Here is a 26,124-nt window from a genome sequence, read left to right as displayed (position 1 = left end):
GGCACTACCATGTCATCCATCCCGAATCCTACCACTGGGACACTTGACCCAACCGATGATTCCCCAGAAAACGGCAGTACACCATCCAATATAAAGGACTGAGTAGCACCAGTATCACGCAAGATGGATACTGGAACTCTATCACCCCCATCCTCTAGAGAAACAAAACCATTCATGATGAACGCAGAATAATTCCTACACTCATCAGACTCAGGCACCTCAGGTACGACAGGTGCCTTCTGTGCACCCACCAAAGCCACAGGCTTTGCATTTTTCTGCTTCAGAACGGGACACGACTTTAACATGTGCCCTCTCCTTCTACAATAGTAGCACACAGGACCTTCATCAGTCCTTACATTTCCGTCAACCTTATCAGCTCGGACCTCCCCCTGTATCAACGTGCTGCCATTTGCAGGCACAGAAACAGCTTTGACACTGCCACCGGCGACACCACCACGATCAACCGGCCGTGCACCAAAACTATAGGATCGCCCAACAAAATCAGATTTATGAGTCAATACATACTCATCTGCCAACACCGCAGCCTTAGACACCTCATTCACCTTCTGCTCATTAAGGTAAGTAGTAACCCTCTCAGGGAGACAGTTCTTAAAGTCTTCCATAATCATCAAGGCCCGCAGTAGCTCAAAATCCTTCACTCCTTGAGAAGCGCACCACCTGTCAAAAAGTGCCTCCTTCTCCCTAGCAAACTCCACATAAGTCTGACTATCAAACTTCCTAAAGCGCCGGAACTTCTGCCGGTACGCCTCTGGAACTAATTCATAAGCCCTTAATACTGTAGACTTCACACACTCATAGTCCAGACTGCTTTCAACAGATAAAGAAGAGTACACCTCCCGTGCTTTACCCACAAGGACACACTGCAATAGCAAGGTCCACACGTCCCTAGGCCACTTCAAGGACAAAGCCACCCGTTCAAACACTGTGAAATACTTGTCCACATCCTCCTCACGAAATGGGGGAACCAGGCGGATGTTCTTGCTCATATCAAACTCCCGTTCCCTAGAAGAAACCCGGGAATTATCTATTTCTTTTTCCCGCAGCTGAAATTCAGCCCTTTTGGTTTCCTCCTCAAGCCGTTTCATTTCAAGAACATGCATGAGCTCTTTCTCTTTTAACAAAGAGGCAATTCTCTGTGACTCAAGCTCCATCTCCTTCAGTTTAATGACGGCCTCCATGTTCTGAACTGGCTGAACAGAAGGTGGGGGACTGTCTGCACCACCAGGCAAAACCCCACCCTCCACCAACGCAGCCCACAACTCCGATTTAATGGAGTGTTTCTTTGAATGCTTGTCAATAGTCACGGCATAGTTCTCAGCCAGCAAAATCAAATGCTCCTTCGTACATCTATCAAACAACTCCCGACTAGGAGCCTCAACAAATTCTTTCACCTTAAATTCCATTTCTAATGTAGCCCCAAACCACCAGCTAAAACCTGGGCACTAATGCTACCACAAACAGGGAAGAAAAAATTCCCCCACAACACACAGACTTCCTCAGTCCAGAAGCCTACCAAAAAACCCCCCTAAAAACGTCTAGGGTCCTCAAAACTTAGGACGAGCCCCCATTTTGTTACGACTCCCGAATGCAAGTACTTCAGAGCCACGTAACACAAGTCAAAAACCAGGTTCAGGTTCAAAAAACAGTTTTAATTATTCATTGGAACACAAAACCTGATTTAAACAACCCAGTCAGGGATATGGATAAACCGACAAACAATTTAACAATGCTCCAGCCAGCCACGCCATGGGCCGTCGAACCGGAGATTCCAAAACCTGCCCAAAGAGATACAACCCTGAAACCAAAATACACGAAAACTCTAAGGTCAGCCCTTATCCGTCCCAATTCAATATCTGTTAACAAGGAATGGTGAAAATACACAAAGTTCTATGCCATGTGATCAGGCTTCCTCGGCCCCCACCAACAGGTTGCTCATCAGTCAGAGTCTACGACGAAGAGGAGAATCCTGGGAAGCTCTGGTATTTATACTTCAGATGAGTCACCCGTCACCTGACGCAGCTTGGCCAATCGGGTACAGGAGCCTTTAACCCCTCGATTCCAGACTCACAGCCACGAGGCCTGTACTTAGGGAGAGAAACAGAGAAAGGTAAGTACATAGCATTCACCAGGAGGGGGAAGCGCCTAACAGAGGCCATCCTGGTGGGGGATGGAGGTGTAGAGTGACCGGACATCCATGGTGAAGATGAGGGGGTGAGGGCCCAGAGAGTGGAATGCGTGGAGGTGGCGGAGAGTGTCTGAGGTGTCTAGAACATAGGTGGGGAGGGATTTGACCAAGGGGAATAGGATGGAGTCAAGGTATGTGGAGATGAGTTCGGTGGGGCACGAACACGCAGAGACAATGGCTCTGCCGGGAGAGCCGGGTTAAGTTCAGATTTGTTTTCCTCAAACACACAAAAGGCTGCAGATGCTGGAATCTGAAACGAATCCTAGAGGAATTGTTTGAAGAACATTGGCTCTTTTGTTTTGCTTGGTTTCCAGCGAGAGTTGTTTGGGATATATTTACATCTCTAGTCACACTGAAATCCATTCCACCCCCAGCCTGACTCAGTTGAATTCATTTGAACTGGGAACTGTACCCCACGGTGTATATTTTAAATTTCAATAATAAATTATATTAATGTAAAAAAAATACAAAACATAAATCCTGCAAAAAGTCTTCTTACTGTCTCAGTGTCTGTACATTCCATAGTGTCCTATTGAGTTGTGTTGACACCCGAACAGAACCCTGGTTCGATCCTGACTACGGTGCTGTGTGTACGGACTTTGTACGTTCTCCCCGTGACCTGTGTGGGTTTTCACCGGGGTCTCCATTCTCCTCCCACACTCCAAAAAGACTTACAGGTTTGCAGGGTAATTGCCTTGGTATAATTGTAAATTGTCCCTGGTGTAGGATAATGTAAGCGTGCGGGGATCGCTGGTCGGCGTGGTCTGTCAGCCAAATGGCCTGTTTCCGCGCTGTATCTCTGAACTAAACTAAACCAAACTAAGAACACCATTGCCACTCATGTGGTCCCTCTGGGGTAATCTCCCTTCCCTTGTTTGAAGGATGCCCCCACTGAACTCTACCCCTCAATATCCAGCAATAAAACTACCCCAAACTGTGGTCTTTCCCGACAGTATTGCATTGGCTGCACCAAGCTTCAGTTCCCTCCCACTGCATGTATTCCTGCAGTCTTGAATGAGCCAGTTAGCAATGTTCCTGCACCCAGCGTTAGATGTATACTGTTGGGGCAGATTAAAGATCAGATCAATTGTGAGTTGAAGGAGCAATCGGGCTAAACCTGCTGGCTGATCCCCAGTACAATTCTGAAGAAGTGTCTCGACCCAAAACATCACCATTCCTTCTTTCCATAGATGCTGCCTCACCCGCTGAAGTTCTCCAGCAATTTATGTCCACATTTGCTTTTTCCAGCATCTGCAGTTCTTTCTTAAACACCTGGCTCAGTTCAGTGAAAGTACAGTGAAAAAGTTTTTGTTGTGTGCTAATCAGTCAATGGAAAGATAACATATGTTTACAATTGAGCCATATAACAGCACATAATCCTCCCAACATTTCGCCACCTCCAGCGGGATCCTACCATTAGCCAGATCTTCCCATCTCCACCCATTACCGCTTTCTGCAGAGACTGTTCCCTCCGCAACTCCCTGGTTAACTTGTCCCTTCCAACCCAAACCACCCCAATCCCAGGTACTTTCCCCAGCAACCGCAGGAGATGCAACACCTGCCTCTGTACCTCCCCCTTCGACTCCATCTAAGGACACTGACAGTCTTTCCAGGCGAGGCAGAGGTTCACTTGCACCGCCTCCAACTTCATCTATTGTATCCGCTGCTCCAGGTGTGGACCTATATATCGGTGAGGCCAAGCGCAGGCTCGGCGATCGTTTTGCTGAACACCTCCGCTCAGTCCGTCTAATCCTACCTGATCTCCCAGTGGCTAAACATTTTAACTGCCCCCTCCCAGTCGCACACTGATCTTTCTGTCCTGGGCCTCCTCCATTGTCAGAGTGAGGCCCAGTGTAAATTGGAGGACAGCACATCATATTTTGCTTGGGCAGCTTACACCCCAGCTGTATGAATATTGACTTTGTTAACTTCAAGTAACCCTTGTTTTCCCTCTCTCTCCATCCCTCCTCCCACCCAGTTCTAACACCAGTCTGACTGTCCCCCTGATTACATTTTATGTTTGCGTTGTTCTCACCTTCTCCTAGCTAACAATGATCTATTCTACATTGTCCTTGATCTTCATTTCTTTTGGTCTCTTATACTTTCTTATCTCTGTAACTCCTTCTCCCCTGCAGTCAGTCTGAAGAAGGGTCTCGACCCAAAACGTCACGCATTCCTTCTATCCACAGATGCAGCCTGTCCCGCTGAGTTACTCCAGCATTTTGTGTCTATCTTTGGTGTAAACCAGCATCTGCAGTTTCTTCCTAAACACCTTTGATCACAAGCCTGTGAATCAGTGGTCCATCCTCCTGAGGAGAAAATGTTTGATTCTGTGGGACTTCTTCTGCAGGTGATGGTCAAAGTCAGAAATCAAGGGGGATCGAGAATCAGAGGACACAGGTTTAAGGTGAGGGAGGAAAGATTTAATAGAATTCTGAGGGGTATCATTTTCACACAAAAAGGGTGGTAGGGGTTTGAAACCAGCTGCCAGAGGAGGTAGTTGAGGCAGGTACTATCGCAACATTTAAGAAAAATTTAGACAGGTACATGGATAGGACAGGTATCGAGGGATATCAGCCAAACCAAGGGAGGTGGGTGGGTGAGGGTATGTTGGGCTTAAGGGCCTGTTTCTTTGCAATTTGTTCGGCGACTACGGAGCGTCAGTGACTGTTTTACGTGGGTCAGACACTGACGCTCCGCAGTCGGTGGAAAAAATCGCAAAGTGGGACAGGCCCTTTACGGGAACAACAGCAACAGAACAATTTGCAGCGGTGTCGAGCGCCAATCCGCTGACTGAGCCGCTGGTTCACAAACAAGCAGCAACTCCACAGAGCAAGGCAGGGAACAAGGATAAGGCAGGATCTCTCTGAGAAGCGCCGGCACAGTTTGCATCAGGCCGTCCGCTGTCCACATCAGCCAAGCTTTCCTTCGCTTGCCAAGCTGGGAAAAATGATACGGCTTTTAGGTTGCCCTGCGGGACTTTAGCTGGCCATTGGCAACCGTTAATTTTGAACCCTGCAAGACCTCTTACGGAGCCACATTCATAAATTCTAGGAACAGAATTAGGCAATTCGACCCATCCAGTAAACTCCGCCATTCAATCATGGCTGATCTAGCTTTCCCTCTCAACCCCATTCTCCTGCCTTCTCCCCATAACCCCTCACACCCTAACATTAGATGTTAGAATAGTTTGTAGAGATATCATCAACACCATATTAATTTTCCCCCAATTATTTCATATACTGAGATAGAATATCAATCAATTAATCAATCAGTTTTATTCGTCACATTGCACATAAAGTGCAAGTGAAATTAATTTGTCAGCATCGGTACAATGATAAAGAACACACAAAAAGACACAAAAGATTTAACACAAACATCCACCACAGCATCCACCACAGTGGTGGAAGGCACAAAATTTGGCCAGTCCTCCTCCATTTTCCCCCGTGGTCGGGACCTCAACCCTCCGCAGCCGCGGCTGTGGGCGTCCAGATGTGCAGACAGGTTAAAGTCCAGGTAAGTACAGAATCGGCTATTCGCCACCGGAGACCGCGGCTTCAAGTTAGTGTAGGCTGCAGGCCGGCGGTCGAAGATATTGCGATATAACTTTTTTAAATTTTGCATTCATCTAGAATCTCTCTTGAACAGTAGCATTGAAGGAAAACGTGAATGTTTTTTTTTATTTTTTTATTTATTAGAAGTAGACATATTATAAAATGTAGTTACATATTATAGTAAAAAAACTTTTCATATACGTCAGTCATACATTATTAAAATTTTCCATTATCAATTACTTCTGCTTCTAGTGTTTTTATTTTTTATAGAAAGAGGGAAAAAGAGAGGGTAGAAAGTTACAAATAAAAAAGAAAGCAAAAAAAAAAAAAAAAAAAACAACAGAAAAACAAGGGTGGTGGAATGGGTTACCTGTAATACATCAATGGAGATAGGTTCATAGGTTATAAAGTATAGGGAAAACGTGAATGTTAACAACATTTTCAAAAGTTTCCATTCGACCTCTGTCAATGTTATTGCAACAATTCGATGAGAAATGTAACCTTGCAATGTTTCTTCTGGGACAGGCTTTTGTTCATCTGAAATTAACAATCTGATGATCCAGAACAGATAATTTTATTCTCAGAATGGACCAGGCAAAAACACATTGGAGTTGCATTTAGTGATAAACTTACAGAAAACCCCACCCGTTCCACATTATAACACAATGTTCATCTGAAGACTACTCAATAACTGATTTGGCAGCATAGCCAACACTAGCGCCCGTGCCCGCCACGGCAGCCGTTGCACTTGCAGTTAATCCAATGGCTCCTTGAAGAATAGAAGAAAAATATATTTGTCATATTTTCCCACGACATAGAAAGAAGACATTCAGCATAATTAGTTATGAGTTCAGAGATTAATTTAGAGACACAGCATTGAAACAGGCCCTTCGGCTCACCGACCATCGATCAAACATGGTAAGTTTGATGTTATCCCACTTTCTCATCCACTTCCTACACACTAGGGGCAATTTACAGAGGCCAATCAACCTATAAACCCGCACGTCTGTGGGTTGTGGGAGGAAACCCATGTGAGAACGTGCAAACTCCACACAAACAACACCCGAGGTCAGAATTGAGCCCAGTGTCTCTGGTTCTGTGTGGCAACAACTCTACCAGCTGGGCTACAGTACATGACTATCGATCCCATTCCCCAACAGCCCATGTCCACATTACATTTACTCCCCAATTTTCCTGCCTTCCACTAAGATTTGGAACTAATTACAGTTGGTAGTTAACTCACCAGCACAGGGAAACTAGAACACTCAGAGGAAGCTCACACAATCACTGGGAGAATGTGCAAGACCCACATTGACAGCAAGAGTAGTTAGAACCAAATGTGGCAGGTAGCAGCATTAACTTACGAGCAACTGTGCCGACTAAGCAGCACATAACTAAACATATAGCAATACAGGTCCACCAGTGATTTTCCTGCAATTGATGGTCCCGCACCTCCTTTAAATTACGAGAGGTGACATGATGTTCACTGGGTGGCCACAGGCGGCGCTGCGTGTGGCGAATGCTCTTTCCGTCCCAAATTAGTTATTTGTTTACATCTGCAGCTGTTGGTGGTAATCCCTCGGCTATATGTAATTCCAATCTGATCTTGCTTACATATAACAGTAGCTATGGATTAGAACCATGGTCCAAGTGACAGTCGTGGTGTCAAGCATAAACACATTTAATATTTGTTTTATTTAGGTTTCTGGCAGTCTATGATGATACACTGACATGGGAGAGGAATAATGAGTGGGTCAGAGGTACATTGTTGTATCATTATAACGTGACCTCAGTTTGTCCGGCAAAATGGATAAGCTGGAAAGACTTTGGAACAAAGGGTGCCATAATAAAAAGCGTAAAATCATACCGGCAGACTGCAAAGTTGCCACAACACCACCAGCCACTGTCGCTCCTCCATTCATAGCAGCAAACGCGGACATCGCACTTGCTGCCGCAGATCCAGCTGATATTCCAGCGGCAGTGAACCCGAGTGCCCCGACAGCAAGTGGGGCAGCAACCACTGCAGTAACTGCAAAGTAGGACATAAAATGAGGTGACAAGAGAACTAAAAATGTGTGTTATAACACACCAATGCATTTGGGCTGTTGGCTGCCACCAATGAGAATTTAAGAGTCAACCATATTTGGTGGATCTGGAGATCAAGTAAAAAGGGTAGATTTCCCCTAAAGGACATTGGTGAATTATTTATTTTGTGGTGATTAATAATGAGAACTAATAACTTTGATCAATTCCAGTTTATTAATTGACTTTGAATGGAGGGACGTGAACTGTAATGTCTAGATCACTAACCAACTATTATAACCACTGTGCCACCATCTTTCAATGCCAATTGATAATGTGACATCCAGTTGAGGTGTAGTTATTGGAGTGCTAGGGAAAACCCAATTTGTCAAAGGCCTTATTCTTTAGATGAGATAAGGCTTCAAATTAACCATTTGCTTCCACAGTGCAACAGAAGATGTCACATATAATGAACAGCAGTGGACAGGGAGTCCAGCTCTGGGCAACTCATGAAATAAATGCCTTAGGCCTTCTTGGTTTTGGCTCAATGTAAGCTGCTTATGTACCTGCACCTCCAGCAACCCAGGCAACTGTCGACCAATCTGTAAATGCAAGGACCAAATACAAACATTAGTCGAGTATTCAATAAGACCAAATGCAAGATTCTCATTTTGACCTGGAGCGGACAAAATGTGTAGGAAAGAAGAAGGTTCTCGACCCGAAATGTCACCCAGTCCTATCCCGCTGAGTTACTCCAGCATTTTGTGTCTCCCTTCTCATTTGATCTGATGGCTATACTTGTAACAAGTCAACCATGCTAAATTATGATACCTCTCTGCAGGTTTTTTGCAGGTTATTTCTGCAATGTCCAAAGTACTTTTCCTCATGATACAAGTGTAAATAATGACAGACACAATTAATGTATAAAGGAGAAAGAGAATAAAATGAGAATAAACGAGGAAGAAAAACTAAAACAGATTCATAAGCAATTCTGTAAGAAAGGGGATCTAAGCTGCTGATAGTGATCTTACAAAATGTTCCAGATGCTGCAAAGTTTCTAATAGATTGGAAACCTCTAAATAGAATACACTATCCATGAAGGGAGAGAGAAAGGAAAGGGAGGAGGGTTAGTCTGACATCTGGTGTTGGTGACCATTATTAAGGAAATTATAAAATATATACTGAGAAAACCATAATATGATAGGGCATAATTAGCTGGGTGGGGTTATCAAGTTATTTAAAGGCATTCATCAGAATTCCTGTAAAAGGTTGCTCCATAGGCTACTAACTTCAGGTATTGAGGGTAATAAATAAGTCAATGTGCAGGATGGATAGAATACAAGAGTAGGAAAATCTTGCTCATTTTATAGATAATGGGGAATCAAGAGTCATGAGAGTCACAAGGCTGTTTTCTCAAAACTAAAACTTTAGGTACAAAACTTAATCAACGTCACTTGCAGAACCACGTATCTTTGAACCACTCTGCTCTTTTGTATTCATCGTTGTTTACTTAGTGAGCTTCATGCAAACAAGGAATTTCATTGCACCCTGGTGTATATATAGAACATTAAAGTGAATCTGAGTCTTAAATCCGTTGTGCTGCTGCAAAGTGGGAAACTGTTTCCACATTCAGTCCGCCAGCGCTTGTATCAATGAACACATGAAAAAGGAAAGAAATGCAAGCAAAGCAAGCGCCTCCGTACAGCACAATTATTAACAGTAAAAATTAATCCATATGCATTATGTTGGGAGAAAGGAGGGTGAGAAGATGAGGGTTGAGTGGAAAGAAATGGAAGTTACCTATGTCAAACGAAGGTAGGCTTGAACCTATAAAAGAGCAGATTAATAGCAGAATGAGATCATTTTAATATTTATTTTTCATATACAAACACTCACGCCAACTATTTCACCAATCCCCCATTCCCTTGTCAGATGTGTTAACTTCCTTCAACACGTCGTCTTTTGGTGAAAATATTGATTAATAATCTCTAACTTTTATCTACCTCACAAACTTTATTCTCAATGTTCTCCATTTTGATGGGTCTCAGGGATCTTAAGCTTCCATCCGTGCTCATCCTCATTCTATGTGAATGATTTTCTTCCAGTCCTTTGAGTTGTGCCCCTCTTGGTCACTTGTTAATAGGGAGGTTGCATCAGCAGTCGGGTCATGACCCCTGACCCATACTGTTGCCATGCAACACCAACTGGAGTACACGCGGTGAACTGCAGGTAAGCACCTACCAATCTTTCCAGTGTAACGGGCCCATCTTCTTTCCCAGCATCTGGACTCCACATTGACTGATTCTACACTCGCAGACCCCGGGCTGTCTATCCCCACGACAGGGGGGTGGGGGATGGGGGGGCAGTGGTCTGGGGGGGGAGGGGGAGTGCCAATGCAGCGTGGTCAGTGACTCTGGGTGGGCGGAGGGACCAGACTGTCTCCAAATCTGCTGCAGCTGACAGGGATGTTGCCGGGTGGTCGGTGGGTGGTCGATGGTGGGGGTGTGCACGGGGACCTTTCCGGGTTTTCGTCCCCGTGTGTCTGATGCCAGGAGCTGCGGCCCCGCTCCATCCGGCCCTGTGTGTGGGCGCTGCAGACCCATAGCCCGTGACAGTGCGGCTGCACAGGGGGAGGGTGGGCGGAGGGCGGCAGTGGCTGGACAGCGCTGACCTTGGGCGGTGAGTCGGGGCTGACCCGAGGGATGCGCTCCTTCGGCCATTTACACCTTGGTGCTCGGGTTCAGAGCAGATACTGGAGCATTTGATTCAGAGTGCTCAGTCACGCTCCACAATAATTTACAGCGCAAGTATTTACAATTTTGGCGTTTTTTAACAGGTAAGAAAGTACATGCTTTGTGTGATAACAGTGTATGCCGGAAGCTGCCATGTCCCCCTGATGGATTGAGCTGCTCCGTGCGTCACGCCCTTTGACCCGATGACCTTACGTGCAACCCCCCTATACCTTTTCTCAATCCTCCTTTGGACCATTTCCCCATTTAGGTGGTATAGTCGCCAACTTCAATTGTTAGGTCGTTTTTTCCCCTCTAACTTTTCCTTTGATGTTATTGTTTAGAGTTCAGAGATGCAGTGTAGAAATAGTCCATTTGGTCCACCAAGTCCACGCCAACTGTCGATCACCCATACACTAGTTCCATGTCCTACACACTAGGGTCAATTTAGAGAAGCCAATTAACCTGTAGAAACCGGAGCACACGGAGATAACCCAGACACAGGGTGAATGTACAAACTCAGCACAGACGGAACCCATAGTCAGGATCATACCCAGGTCTCTGGCGCTGTGAGGCAGCAGCTCTACTGGAATTCAGGAAATCTGAAATGAAATGAGAAAATGCTGGAATCTCTTTGAAGGTCATGCAGCATCTGTGAAAGATAAATCACATTAATATTTCAGGTTGGAGATCTTCTGATAACCAGGAAGATTAAACCTGTTTCATTCTTCATACATGCTGCCTGACCTTGTGAATAATACCACCATTTTCTGTTTGTATTACATTTTTAAATCTAAGGTTCAAGATACCTATTCAGTATTTTTTTAATTCTCAATGCAACTTTACTGCTCACTTAGTTCATAATAAAATAATTTTACTATTAAAGAGAGACTGTTCAGTAAGCTGGTGGCAGGATCAATGTTACACAGTATCTAGAACACTACAAATAACGATAAATGCTCAATTATTTTAAATCAATCAGGATCATTATATGCATTCATTTCTCACCTGTATTGAAAGCAGCAGATAAGAGCAACACGGTGTAAACCAGGTGCAGCATTTTTCACAATATCTTCAAGGATCAATAATGCAGGATTCAATGCAATGTGATTTTCCTGTGTGAAGTAAATTACATTAAAAAAAGTTTTAAGCAAAGATTATGTGTGAATTCTTCACTCAGCACGAAGGGTCTCCACCTGAAACGTCACCCATTCCCTCTCTCCAGAAATGCTCCCTGTCACTCCAGCTTTTTGTAAACCAGCATCTGCAGTTCCTTCCTACACAATAAGTGTCAACGTCGTCCCTTTTATAAATACACCGATGCATACGCAATTAATATAGAAATGGCATTATGGAAAAGTCATATAATTGGAAACTAAATTCTGCCTTGAATCACTGCATCAACATGTCCTTGCTGCTAAACCCAAAACCAGCACAAAATAGCAAAACACTCACCAAAGGCTAGAATATGCTGCAAACTGCACTTGTAATCTGACTCCAAGCGCAGGTTGTGCACAGACACAGTTTGCCTCCGGAAAATTGCTTCCACTGCGGCTGCGTTATTTAACTAAACCGCGTCATTAAGTTAAGTTTCGTTTTCCTCAAACACACAAAAGGCTGCAGATGCTGGAATCTGAAACGAAACCTAGAGGAATTGTTCGAAGAACATTGGCTCTTTTGTTTTGCTTGGTTTCCAGCGAGAGTTGTTTGGGATCTATTTACATCTCTAGTCACACTGAAATCGATTCCACCCCCAGCCTGACTCAGTTGAATTCATTTGAACTGGGATCTGTACCCCACGGTGTCTTTTTTAAATTTCAATAATAAATTTTATTGATGTAAAAAAAACCATAAATCCTGCAAAAATTGTCTCACTGTCTCAGTGTCTGTACATTCCATAGTGTCCTATTGAGTTGTGTTGATACCCGAACAGAACCCTGGTTCGATCCTGACTACGGTGCCGTCTGTACGGACTTTGTACGTTCTCCCCGTGACCTGTGTGGGTTTTCACCGGGGTCTCCAGTCTCCTCCCACACTCCAAAAAGACTTACAGGTTTGCAGGATAATTGCCTTGGTAAATTGTAAATTGTCCCTGGTGTAGGATAATGTAAGCGTGCGGGGATCGCTGGTCGGCGTGGTCTGTCAGCCAAATGGCTTGTTTCCGCGCTGTATCTCTGAACTAAACTAAACCAAACTAAGAACACCATTGCCACTCATGTGGTCCCCCTGGGGTAATCTCCCTTCCCTTGTTTGAAGGATGCCCCACTGAACTCTACCCCTCAATATCCAACAGTAAAACTACCCCAAACTGTGGTCTTTCCCGACAGTATTGCATTGGCTGCACCAAGCTTCAGTTCCCTCCCACTGCATGTATTCCTGCAGTCTTGAATGGGCCAGTTAGCAATGTTCCAGCACCCTGCGTTAGATGTATACTGTAGGGGCAGATTAAAGATCAGATCAATTGTGAGTTGAAGGAGCAATCGGGCTAAACCTGCTGGCTGACACCAGTACAGTTCTGAAGAAGTGTCTCGACCCAAAACGTCACCATTCCTTCTTTCCATAGATGCTGCCTCACCCACTGAAGTTCTCCAGCAATTTATATCCACATTTGCTTTTTCCAGCATCTGCAGTTCTTTCTTAAACACCTGGCTCAGTTCAGTGAAAGTACAGTGAAAAAGGTTTTGTTGTGTGCTAATCAGTCAGTGGAAAGATAACATATGTTTACAATTGAGCCATATAACAGCACATAATCCTCCCAACATTTCGCCACCTCCAGCGGGATCCTACCATTAGCCAAATCTTCCCATCTCCACCCATTACCGCTTTCTGCAGAGACTGTTCCCTCCGCAACTCCCTGGTTAACTTGTCCCTTCCAACCCAAACCACCCCAATCCCAGGTACTTTCCCCAGCAACCGCAGGAGATGCAACACCTGTCCCTGTACCTCCCCCTTCGACTCCATCCAAGGACACTGACAGTCTTTCCAGGTGAGGCAGAGGTTCACTTGCACCACCTCCAACTTCATCTATTGTATCCGCTGCTCCAGGTGTGGACCTATATATCGGTGAGGCCAAGCGCAGGCTCGGCGATCGTTTTGCTGAACACCTCCGCTCAGTCCGTCTAATCCTACCTGATCTCCCAGGTCCTAAACATTTTAACTTCCCCCTCCCAGTCCCACACTGATCTTTCTGTCCTGGGCCTCCTCCATTGTCAGAGTGAGGCCCAGTGTAAATTGGAGGACAGCACATCATATTTTGCTTGGGCAGCTTACACCCCAGCTGTATGAATATTGGCTTTGTTAACTTCAAGTAACCCTTGTTTTCCCTCTCTCTCCATCCCTCCTCCAACCCAGTTCTAAGACCAGTCTGACTGTCCCCCTGATTACATTTTATCAGTTTGCGTTGTTCTCACCTTCTCCAAGCTAACAATGATCTATTCATTGTGTCTATCTTGTGGACGACAGATGGCACAATGGGCTAAGTGTTCGGCTGGCAACCGGAAGGTAGCTGGTTCGAATCCCGCTTGGAGTGCATACTGTCGTTGTGTCCTTGGGCAAGACACTTCACCCACCTTTGCCTGTGTGTGTCCTTGGGCAAGACACTTCACCCACCTTTGCCTGTGTGTGTGAATGTAATTATGTGAAGCACTTTGGGGTCAATGCAAGTTGACTAAAAATGTGCTATATAAATAAAGAAATTTAATTTAATTTAATTTATTGTACATTGTCCTTGACCTTCATTTCTTTTGGTCTCTTATACTTTATCTCGGTAACTACTTCTCCCCTGCAGTCAGTCTGAATAAGGGTCTCGACCCAAAACGTCACGCATTCCTTCTATCCACAGATGTAGCCTGTCCCGCTGTGTTACTCCAGCATTTTGTGTCTATCTTTGGTGTAAACCAGCATCTGCAGTTTCTTTCTAAACACCTTTGATCACAAGTTTGTGAATCAGTGGTCCAGCCTCAAGAGGAGAAGATGTTTGATTCTGTGGGATTTCTTCTTCCGGAGATGGGGACACAGGTTTAAGGTGAGGGAGGAAAGATTTAAGAGGAATCTGAGGGGCATCTTTTTCACCTTTTGCATCTTTAGGTGGGTGTATGGAACAAGCTGCCAGAGGAGGTAGTTGAGGCAGGTACTATCACAACATTTAAGAAAAATTTAGACAGTACATAGATAGGACAGGTTTAGAGGGATATGGGCCAAACACAGGGAGGTGGGTGAGTGTGGGTATGTTGGGCTGAAGGGCCTGTTTCCAAGCTGTAAGACTCCATGACTAAGTCATTTGGGAGAATACCAAGAACACCATAACTCACACACAATCTCCGGCATTAGTTTGCTGTTGTGAGGGCACTCCTCATCAGATACCTCATGCACAGCCAGTCTCAGTACCATTGCATGCTGTGGTTTGTCCACCCTAATAATTGTCCACCTCCTTGTGGACAGTGTGTTTGGCAAGAAGCTCTGGAAAGGGATATAGAGGACTTGGTTATGATCAATTCCAGGTTCCTGAACTCAGTTGGGCTGGGTCTTGTGTATTAGTCTCTCAAATGTTACACCGGCAATATTGGGGCTGGATATTCTAGATAAATGTGCTTCAATGATTAATCTGCTCTTGGCTTCCCAAAATCTGGACATTTAGGATGCAGTCATGGATAAAGGAAAATGGTGTTTATTTAAATATGTATACCTCAGAATAATTCTCACATCTTTAATTCAAGCCACAACAGTTCAAATTAGGTGTACTGTGTAAACAAACTATACATGAGAAGCAATGCCAAATGCTTCTAAGGTTGTTCATTGAAATGTGGCTTATAATATCAAAACAATTGTAAATTAAACCAGTAGCAAGATAATTAATTCAGATCAGTAAAGCTGAATGCTTTACATGTGGACTTTTAATAATCAAATACATTTTGGATCATATTCAGGGTTTAGGAAGAATGGTAATTTATTTAGGTTATTTTCTCCAGAGTCCAAGCAATGCACCGGTTACAGCACCTCCAGCCCCGACTGCTGCATTAGCAACGAATGACAGTCCTGCTGCTCCTATAAAGGAAAGGGAAAAACAAATAAGAATAAACTGCAAACAATCTGAGACACCCTGAAATTATTAACAATCAACACCTTATTTCTGAGCAGCATAGGTACAATGCCACCTGGCGCTCACTCAAGAAGGCAGCATCTATCATTAAGGATCCCCACCATCCAAACCATGCCTGGGCAGGAGGTACAGAAGCCTGAAGTCACACATCACCAGGTTCAGGAACAGCTTCTTTCCTACATCTCTGCCCACTGGATTTGTTCGATTATCCTCTACATACCTTTGCCTGCCTCCATAGCTGCTGCATTAATTTCCCCCTCCCCCTCCCGTGTAGCACATTTAAATCTCCATTCTAGGATATTGGGGGCCTACAGTTTAGGTGCAGGATTCCCATAAAGTTAGTTTGCAATTAACTCAACTTTGCTGAGGCTCTATAAGGCACAGGTCAGGCTGTATTGAGAGAAGTTTTGGGCCTCACATCTGAGGTAGGATGTGTTGGTCTTGGAGAGGGTCCAGTGGAGGTTTAGGAGAATGATCCAAGGAATGATTGGGTTAACAGATGAGTGTTTGATGGTATTGGGCCTGTACTCGCTCGCTGGAGTTTAGAAGGATGTGGGGGAAGGATTGAAACTTACTGAACAGTGAAAGGTCTGGTTAGAGTGGATGTGGAGAGGATGTTTCTACTAGTGGCAGAGTCTAGGACCATAGCCCAAAGATATTTTAAAGTGGAATTTGACAGATCCTTGATTAGTACAGGTGTCATGGATAAGGGGAGGTGAAGGCAGGTGAATGAGGTTGAGAGGGAAAGACAAATCAGCCATGATTAAATGGCACAGTAGATTTGATGGGCCAAATGGCCTAGTTCTGCTCCTATAACTTATTAACGTTTAGGTTTAGTTTATTGTCGCGTATAAGAGGTACAATGAAAAGCTTTGGTTGAAAACATTTTTGTAACTGTTGAGCATTTAATGTAAAAAGTTATTCTACATCAATTTTCAGCACAAAGGATTTAAGCAAGGAAGATTGAAAAATGCTCATTTCTTTTCACTGGACCTTACCAGCTGATTGAAGAATAGCCACCATGCTTCCAGCTGCAACACCTCCTCCATTGGCAACAGCTGCGGCACCCATCATCTTTGCAGCGACAGAACCGACTGCTACCCCAGAGCCGGTGAAGCCCACTGCCCCTAAAACGACAGGGGCTGCAGCAATGAAAGTGGCTAGAGGAAGAAACATGCCATTTGATCAGAGTGCATTAAAACAGGAGCTGAACACCAACCAAGAACACACGGGCATTTAGGCGGTACAGTCTATGCAATTTAATGATGGGCCAGGTAACACTCCACACAACATGCACTATTCACTGTGTAGGAAGGAACTGCTGGTTTACACCGAAGATTGACACAAAATGCTGGAGTAACTCAGCGGGACAGGCAGCATCTCTGGAGAGTAGGAATGGGTGACGTTTCGGGTCGAGACCCTTCTTCACTACTCACGTCTATTATGGGCGATTTGTCTCAACACTACGTTTTAGTGATCACTTCGGTACCAAATCAAAGGGGCTGTGCTATGGGCACGTTGTGGCTGGCATAAAGCTGAAGGGGCACATACACAGCACATTTAATCTCTCATCTTAGTATCTTACAGGACCTCCTCCCTCGACTCAGCAAAGCCTTTAATGAAACCTGTTCAAATAAGTAGCACGAAACTGTGCAGTACAGACACTGAGGAGAAAGGGTAATATCTCTCTAAACAGCAGTCAGAAAAAGAAAATACTGAATTAGGGTATCAGTGTCATAAACATAGAAACATAGAAACATAGAAATTAGGTGCAGGAGTAGGCCATTCGGCCCTTCGAGCCTGCACCGCCATTCAATATGATCATGGCTGATCATCCAACTCAGTATCCCGTACCTGCCTTCTCTCCATACCCTCTGATCCCCTTAGCCACAAGGGCCACATCTAACTCCCTCTTAAATATAGCCAATTAACTGGCCTCGACTACCCTCTGTGGCAGGGAGTTCCAGAGATTCACCACTCTCTGTGTGAAAAAAAGTTCTTCTCATCTCGGTTTTAAAGGATTTCCCCCTTATCCTTAAGCTGTGACCCCTTGTCCTGGACTTCCCCAACATCGGGAGCAATCTTCCTGCATCTAGCCTGTCCAACCCCTTAAGAATTTTGTAAGTTTCTATAAGATCCCCTCTCAATCTCCTAAATTCTAGAGAGTATAAACCAAGTCTATCCAGTCTTTCTTCATAAGACAGTCCTGACATCCCAGGAATCAGTCTGGTGAACCTTCTCTGCACTCCCTCTATGGCAATAATGTCCTTCCTCAGATTTGGAGACCAAAACTGTACGCAATACTCCAGGTGTGGTCTCACCAAGACCCTGTACAACTGCAGTAGAACCTCCCTGCTCCTATACTCAAATCCTTTTGCTATGAAAGCTAACATACCATTCGCTTTCTTCACTGCCTGCTGCACCTGCATGCCCACTTTCAATGACTGGTGTACCATGACACCCAGGTCTCGCTGCATCTCCCCTTTTCCTAGTCGGCCACCATTTAGATAATAGTCTGCTTTCCTGTTTTTGCCACCAAAATGGATAACCTCACATTTATCCACATTATACTGCATCTGCCAAACATTTGCCCACTCACCCAGCCTATCCAAGTCACCTTGCAGTCTCCTAGCATCCTCCTCACAGCTAACACTGCCCCCCAGCTTAGTGTCATCCGCAAACTTGGAGATATTGCCTTCAATTCCCTCATCCAGATCATTAATATATATTGTAAATAGCTGGGGTCCCAGCACTGAGCCTTGCGGTACCCCACTAGTCACTGCCTGCCATTGTGAAAAGGACCCGTTTACTCCTACTCTTTGCTTCCTGTTTGCCAGCCAGTTCTCTATCCACATCAATACTGAACCCCCAATGCCGTGTGCTTTAAGTTTGTAAACTAATCTCTTATGTGGGACCTTGTCGAAAGCCTTCTGGAAGTCCAGATACACCACATCCACTGGTTCTCCCCTATCCACGCTACTAGTTACATCCTCGAAGAATTCTATAAGATTCGTCAGACATGATTTACCTTTTGTAAATCCATGCTGACTTTGTCCAATGATTTCACCACTTTCCAAATGTGCTGCTATCCCATCTTTAATAACTGACTCTAGCAGTTTCCCCACTACCGATGTTAGACTAACTGGTCTGTAATTCCCCGTTTTCTCTCTCCCTCCCTTCTTAAAAAGTGGGGTTACGTTTGCTACCCGCCAATCCTCAGGAACTACTCCAGAATCTAAAGAGTTTTGAAAGATTATTACTAATGCATCCACTATTTCTGGAGCTGCTTCCTTAAGTACTCTGGGATGCCGCCTATCTGGCCCTGGGGATTTATCGGCCTTTAATCCATTTAATTTACCCAACACCACTTCCCGGCTAACCTGGATTTCACTCAATTCCTCCAACTCCTTTGACCCGCGGTCCCCTGCTATTTCCAGCAGATTATTTATGTCTTCTTTAGTGAAGACGGAACCAAAGTAGTTATTCAATTGGTCCGCCATATCCTTGTTCCCCATGATCAACTCACCTGTTTCTGACTGCAAGGGACCTACATTTGTTTTAACTAATCTCTTTCTTTTCACATATCTATAAAAACTTTTGCAGTCAGTTTTTATGTTCCCTGCCAGTTTTCTTTCATAATCTATTTTTCCTTTCCTAATTAAGCCCTTTGTCCTCCTCTGCTGGTCTCTTAATTTCTCCCAGTCCTCCGGTATGCTGCTTTTTCTGGCTAATTTGTACGCATCATCCTTCTCTTTGATACTATCCCTGATTTCCCTTGTTATCCACGGATGCACTACCTTCCCTGATTTATTCTTTTGCCAAACTGGGATGAACAATTTTTGTAGTTCATCCATGCAGTCTTTAAATGTCTTCCATTGCATATCCACCGTCAACCCTTTTAGAATTAATTGCCAGTCAATCTTGGCCAATTCACGTCTCATACCCTCAAAGTTACCTTTCTTTAAGTTCAGAACCATTGTTTCATAAAATTCTATGCTCTGACTGTTCAGCTCACCCAAACCAATGTATCCACTTGCACTAATCTCATTTAGTCGCAGGTAGACAAAAATGGTGGATAAACTCAGCGGGTGAGGCAGCATCTATGGAGCGAAAGAACAGGTGACGTTTCAGGTCGAGACCCTTCTTCAGACACATGTGGGGGTAGGGGTAGAAGAAAGGAAGATGCGGAGACAGTAGGCTGTGGGAGAGCTGGGAAGGGGAGGGGAAGGAGGGAGGAAGCAAGGACTACCTGAAATTGGAGATGTCAATTTTCATACCGCTGGGGTGTAAACTTCCCAAGTTAAATATGAGGTGCTGCTCCTCCAAATTGTGGTGGGAATCTGGCCATGGAGGAGGCCCAGGACAGAATAGTCAGATTTCGAATGGGAGGGGGAGTTGAAGTGCTGAGCCTCCGGGAGATCAGGTTGGTTTAATCTTATTTAGTATCATTTTATTTTCCCACACATATTGTGTGGAAGTTAAAAGATTTAAACTTTACAAAATGGATTCAGCTAAAACTAAGATAAGCTCTTCACCTTCTCCTATTAAATTGCAAAGCCAGCAAAAAGCAGTAACCCTTGTTCTCAGTACACTAACAAGGCTAAGAAAATAATATAACATAAGCGAGATAACAAGTACAGCTTCGTGAATGTCTCCTCTATAATATAAACATTTAGAGGAGGTTCAGGCTCTTAGCACTAACCCTTGCTCTATAAGATTACTAGACTAAGTGGGACCTGTTGGGTCAGTGGGAGGGGGAGGGGGCTTTCTGGAGCGCTAGTATGGGTGTTGTGGGCTGAAGGGACTGGTTTCCAGAGTACTAGTATGGACATTGTGGACTAAATGGATTCTTGGGCTGGCAGTATAGTATATTTTATATTAAATGTATCTTAGATAATCTTGTATTGAAAAGAAGTTATATCTTAAAAAGTCTGATTAGGCAATGGGACCCTCAGGCCATTTGGTCACAGGTCATTTGCTCTTTCTCAATGTCGCATTCGTGTGAAGTGTTGTAATGACATGGCCCAGTATTTATGACTGTTTATACGTCCAAGACCACAAGGCTGGAATAATAATGGATTCTGTATTAAGTTTGCTACGTAATTACACATATGTTGAGATAAGAGGTGATACATTTGAGCATGTTGTATCTTTTATTTTGGTATATATTAGCAATGTTAAGCGATATATTAGCGGGGATTGATGGTCAGTGCGGCCTTGGTGGGTCAAAGGGCCTTTTTCCGCGATGTAAAGGGCCTGTCCCACTTGGGTGTAATTTGCGTGACGCGTAAATGATGTTGCATCGTGCATCGTGACGCGTAAATGATGTCGCAAATAACGCCCGTGGGACAGGCCCTTAACTCTAAACTAAACAAACTACCCCTTCATGTAATCCCATCCCCACTTTCCCCGTCCCCTCCACAGTCCCAAATCAGACCCAAGAACAAGTTCCTTCCTGGGCTCCCACTCAGTCAGAGGCCTCTGGTCATTCAGTAATCTAGATCTGCCAAATATTCCTGCTGATCCTGAACTGCAGGAAGAAGAGAGCATCGTCCGACAGAGGGCAAGACGTTTTTGTTCTGAGCAACCATGGTCACTGAACGGTGAAAATATAGAAGCAGTTCAGTAATGGTAAAGGATTCCACCCATTCCCCAGAACCTCAGAAATAAGCGGATCTATGTGCAGTTGTGGCTGGAACTACTCTACGAGTGTCAGCTGGTCCAGGCCAATGAATAGGCCAACCCTAACCGCTCCCATAATGTTTACTTATTGATTCCACTCACCAGCACCAGCGCCCATTAGAAGAACTTCCTTAAGATCCATGTCACTGTGAAGAGAAAAATAACCAATTTAAAATAAATCTTGCCTTGAAGTTGCGTTTACATACTTTGGAGAACGGTTTAAAGGCAAAGTTTTTTCCCCCACGAGATACACCATGTAAAAGGGCTTTAGGCCCATGCCGACCATCTATGCCCATTCACAGAAGTTCTACGTTATCCCGCTTACGTTGCCCCACTGTTGTCATTTATCATGCAAGGTAATTGTATACTATAACATGTGCTCTTCAACAAACAATAATGTGGTCACAAACACATCATTTCTTATAATGTCAAAGATAGACACAAAATGCTGGAGTAACTGTGGGACAGGCAGCATCTCTGGAGAGAAGGAATTGGTGACATTTTGGGTCAAGACCCTTCTTCAGATAATGTTATTGAATAAGGAGTATGTATATTCATCTGGACAACAAGATCTACTCCCTCTCCTGGCACTCTTTGATTCATAGCAAAGAGAATAATTTATATGGACTTGAGGGAAGTTTGGTTGAATTTCTTATTTGAGGGATGTCAGATTCAGCATTGAATCACCAGTACCCCACTGAGTTCTCAGAATGGATTCAAAGCTCAAGTGTGACTTGAATGTACAAGCCCGATTCACAGGTCCCTATCATGGCTCACACATCAGGAAACTAAACCTCTCTTTGTTCCTGCGGATACTCCAAAATTAATCTTGTAAACCACATAGTCGTTTTTTTCCCCCATTTTCACCTTCACTGCAACATTGGCAAAAAATTGTAACTAAGTGCAAAGGAACGCCAGGTGAGTAGAAGCATAGAATGCTATGTCGTTTAGTTGGAACTAGGAAAGAGAAGAGTACGTTCTCATTATCTAGAAAGGTGGGAAATATTAAAATAATTTGATATGATTATCAAACACAGAAATGCTCGAAAAACTCAATAGTTCAGTTAGTGTTTCAGAAGAGGGACTAACTTATGTCTCCCCCTCTTCCCTCACCACTCACTTTCTCTCTTCCCAGCCCCTCTCTCTAACTCAGTCTTTCTCTCTCTCTCTCTGATGATGATGCGTTATTATCATAATCATAATCAACCTTTATTGTCATCTTGCAAAGCAACAGTTGTACAGTGCAAAATGAGAAGACTTTTCGCAGAGCATCGCACATGAAACTTAAAACATTTCACACATAATAACAGTAAAAACAATCCAGTCCCTGATGAAACAGTATAAATAGTTAAAAGCAGATAAAACAGCAACATTAAAATACAGTAAAAACAATCATTAAAATGTCCAGGGCAGCTGATTTGAGTGGCCAGTGCCAGAGTTATTAAAATGTCAGTGCAAAGCCGCAGAGTCAGGTGACTGAGTACAGAGTGACTGTTTAGCAGCCTCACAGCCTGTGGCAGGAAGCTGTTTAGCAGTCTGGTAGTCCGGGCTTTGATGCTACGGTATCTCTTACCTGATGGCAGGAGATCCAGGTGTGTGTGGAGGGGGTGCAGTTTGTCCTTAGCTATTCTCAGAGCTTTTTTCAGACAGCAGCTCTGGAACAGTTCTTGTACCGAGGGTAGGGAGACGCCAATGATCCTCTCTGCTACCCTCACTACCCTCTGCAGAGCCTTCCTATCTGAGCAGTTGCAGTTGGAGTACCACGTGTTTATGCAGTACGTGAGTACAGACTCCACCGTGCCCCTGTAAAAAGTCCTGAGGATGTTGGTGGGGAGTGAGGCCTGTTTGAGTTTCCTCAGGAAGTGCAGTCGCTGATGGGCCCGTTTGACAATCTCAGTGTTGTTCCTGGACCAGGTGAGACTGTCTGTAATTTGCACTCCAAGGAACTTTATGCTCTCCACTCCCTCCACTGTGGTGCCACTGATGTTGAGGGGTGTGTGTTTTGGCTGCACCCTCCTGAAGTCGACAATCATCTCCTTTGTTTTGTCGATATTTAATGCTAAATTGTTGTTGCCGCACCAGTCCACTAGTTGTTTTACTTCCTCCCTGTACAGTGATTCGTCATCTCCGCTGATGAGTCCCACCACTGTTGTGTCATCCGCAAATGTTATGATCTTATTGTCCCTGAATCTGGCAGCGCAGTCATGTGTGAGCAGGTACAGGTACAGTCAAATGCTTTGCTGTACATACAACCCTGTAGAATCATATGGCAGACCTCACATAGTACAGGCAGCATCTCTGGAGAGAAGGAATGGCTGATGTTTCGGGGTGAGGCCCTATTTCAGACCCATAATTAAAGCTGCCTTGCTTATCGATGTTCTGCATGGCAGTGTGAAGGTAAATTGGGCACTTTGAACAACTTTGTAAATATGGAAATAGAGGGACAGAAAAAACTTATAAAACAATGTAATTTAAAATTATGTGTTTGAAGAACTTCTAATAGACAGGATTTTGACTCCCTGCAGTAAAGATTGAACCTTAGTGTCAGAGTGGATGTTTATTAGCGATGATACCCCTGGTACGCACTACTTTGCGGGGCTGCTGGAAACGTGGGGGAGACCAAGATTCCAAATGTGACGGCTTGGACTTAATACTGTGCCTGCCCCTCCTATCATTTCTCCTCAACATTATAAAGTAACCAAACTATTATGTTGCCGAGATTGTTTTTCCATCTTCTTTTCCCAAAATAAGTTATTTTCTTCATGAATTTCATTTTTAGTTTAGTTTATTTACTCTCACTTGGTGGAGATACAGCTTGTTATAAGGTCATAAGTAGTAATCAAGAATCTATCTATGTCTACCTTAAAAACATCTATTGACTTGGCCTCCACAGCCTTCTGCGCAAAAGAATTCAACTGATTCTCCACCCTCTGACTAAAGAAATTCCTCCTCATTTTCTTTGCTGAAGGAATTTTGAGGCTATGACCTCTTGTCCTCGACTCTGCCACTAGTGGAAACATTCTCTCCTCATCCACTCTATCCAACCCTTTCACTATTCGGTAAGTTTCAATGAGGCCCCCCCCCTCAACCTTCCAAACTCCTGCGAGTAAAGGCCCAGTGCCGTCAAACGCTCATCATATGTAGACCCACTCACTCCTGGGATCATTCCCTTGTGTGCTCCCCCAGTTAAATCACTTTACAGGCGAGTAGTGTAAACTCTTCTGGGCTGGTGCTATCTTACAGCTAGCTACCAAGTCTCTAAAATGTACGATCTTGGCCCAAGGCGATATGTAATTTTATTTTGTGTTGGACGATTTGAGCCATTTCTCCGGCTGCCGGCAAAACCTACTGGGTATCAGCTGAAAGTGTTTTTTATGGTGGCCGAGCCCGTCCGCAATTTCGTCCTCCACCACCAACATAGAGTTTCAGCGGAATCTCTCAGACTTTGCGCTGGTAAATGATGATGCACCAACTTCCGGCATTCACCAGTGGGGTTGCACGTAAGGTCACTGGGTCATAGGGCTCGATGCACGGAGCCTCTAAATCCAACTGGAAGACACCCATCACTTCCGGTATATGTTATTAATGCTAAAAACGCGTACTATCCTACCTGTTAAAAACCGCCAAAATGTTGAATTCCTCAGACCAATATCCTGACCTTAACGGATTCACTGATTACTTTGTAGGCTCTGCCTCAAACTTCTCCCCTCCCCAACCCCAATCTGACTAAGCATCATCCCCTCACCTCACCTGGTTACACCTGTTGCCTACCAGCCCGTCTCATCCCTCCCTCATTGGCCTGATGCAGAGTCTCGATCCAAATCGTCATCCATCCTCTGCTTGACCTGCTGAGTTCCTCCAACAGGAACCTCCCTTTTCCACCAGGTTACTACATCTGCAGTCTTATATGTTGAGAATAAATGACCACACCGCTTCTGTTTCGGGCTGGAGAGAAACCATTAAAATTGATCCCAGCCCAGCATCCTTGGAGCATTTAAAAATGTTGTGCTATCAACCAATTTACTTTGCATTCGCAAGAGTATAGGGAGGTTGCACGAAAGGTCATAGGGCTCGACGCACGGAGCCGCTAAATCCAACTGGAAGACATCCATCACTTCCGGTATATGTTATTAATGCTAGAAACGCGTACTTTCCTACCTGTTAAAAACCGCCAAAATGTTGAATTTTTGCGCTGAAAAAAATTGTGGGAGTCGGGGTAAGTGTGAGAGACATCTACCCAACTTTAGAATTCCAAACGTGAAGCGAAATGAAGGTATAGAGAAGCGAGAACTGAAGGGACTACAGCAGCTAAAGTGCTTGGTAAACATTGAAAATATTGGGAATTATCGCGTTTGCTCACTGCATTTCATCAAGTAAGGCATTATTTGTGTTTTTTCTTGATTTCTTTGGTATCTAAAAATTCTCAGAAGTGATAAATCTGGCTGTAAATTTTTCTTCAGGTGCGTTTTCATTTTGTATGTAAAAACCCACGAGAACCATGGGCGATTAAATAAAATCACAGCCAGATTTATCACTAATGAAACTTTTTAGATGCCAAAGGAATCAAGAAAAAAACACAAATAATTCCTGACTGTTGATGAAATGCAGGGAGCAAACGGCCAATGTTCGCCAAGCACTCTGGCTGTTCTTGTCCCTTCAGCTCTTGTTTCTATCCACCGTCATTTCTCCTCACTTTTGGAATTCTGAAGTAGGCTAAATGTCTCACACGCTTATCCCGATTTCCATAATTATTTACAGCGCAAAAATAGACAATTTCAGCGGGTTTTAACCAAAGATCTGTTCTAAGATCTTTGATGGTAAGTGCCTATCTGC

General features: G+C 44.2%; 2 protein-coding genes across 9 annotated transcripts in view; both read right to left on the bottom strand.

Annotated features, from left to right (window-relative positions):
• Positions 1-394, bottom strand: part of LOC116988541 (interferon alpha-inducible protein 27-like protein 2A) — a 28,330-nt gene extending 27,936 nt beyond the window's left edge. The window contains exon 1 of the transcript XR_004415979.1: positions 384-394. The gene's annotated coding sequence lies outside the window, so the exon portion shown is untranslated. The remainder of the gene's footprint in view (positions 1-383) is intronic.
• The window catches only part of LOC116988536 (interferon alpha-inducible protein 27-like protein 2B), a 143,947-nt gene that overhangs the window by 100,663 nt on the left and 17,160 nt on the right, over positions 1-26,124 (bottom strand). For 5 of the 8 annotated variants that reach the window (XM_033045340.1, XM_033045336.1, XM_033045339.1 and 2 more), the window contains 2 exons: positions 8,349-8,384; positions 7,628-7,789 (listed from right to left, as the gene is read on the bottom strand). In XM_033045340.1, the coding sequence (XP_032901231.1) occupies positions 7,628-7,789; positions 8,349-8,384 (198 nt within the window). Of the gene's footprint in view, positions 1-7,627; positions 7,790-8,348; positions 8,385-9,582; positions 9,610-11,519; positions 11,627-11,966; positions 12,091-26,124 lie in introns of those variants that run through there. The other 3 variants (XM_033045341.1, XM_033045342.1, XM_033045343.1) reach the window with 3 other exon arrangements.

This window comes from Amblyraja radiata, chromosome 27, assembly GCF_010909765.2.
Source record: "Amblyraja radiata isolate CabotCenter1 chromosome 27, sAmbRad1.1.pri, whole genome shotgun sequence".
Classification (NCBI taxonomy): Eukaryota; Metazoa; Chordata; class Chondrichthyes; order Rajiformes; family Rajidae; genus Amblyraja; species Amblyraja radiata.
This window is presented reverse-complemented; position numbering and strand designations above follow the sequence as displayed.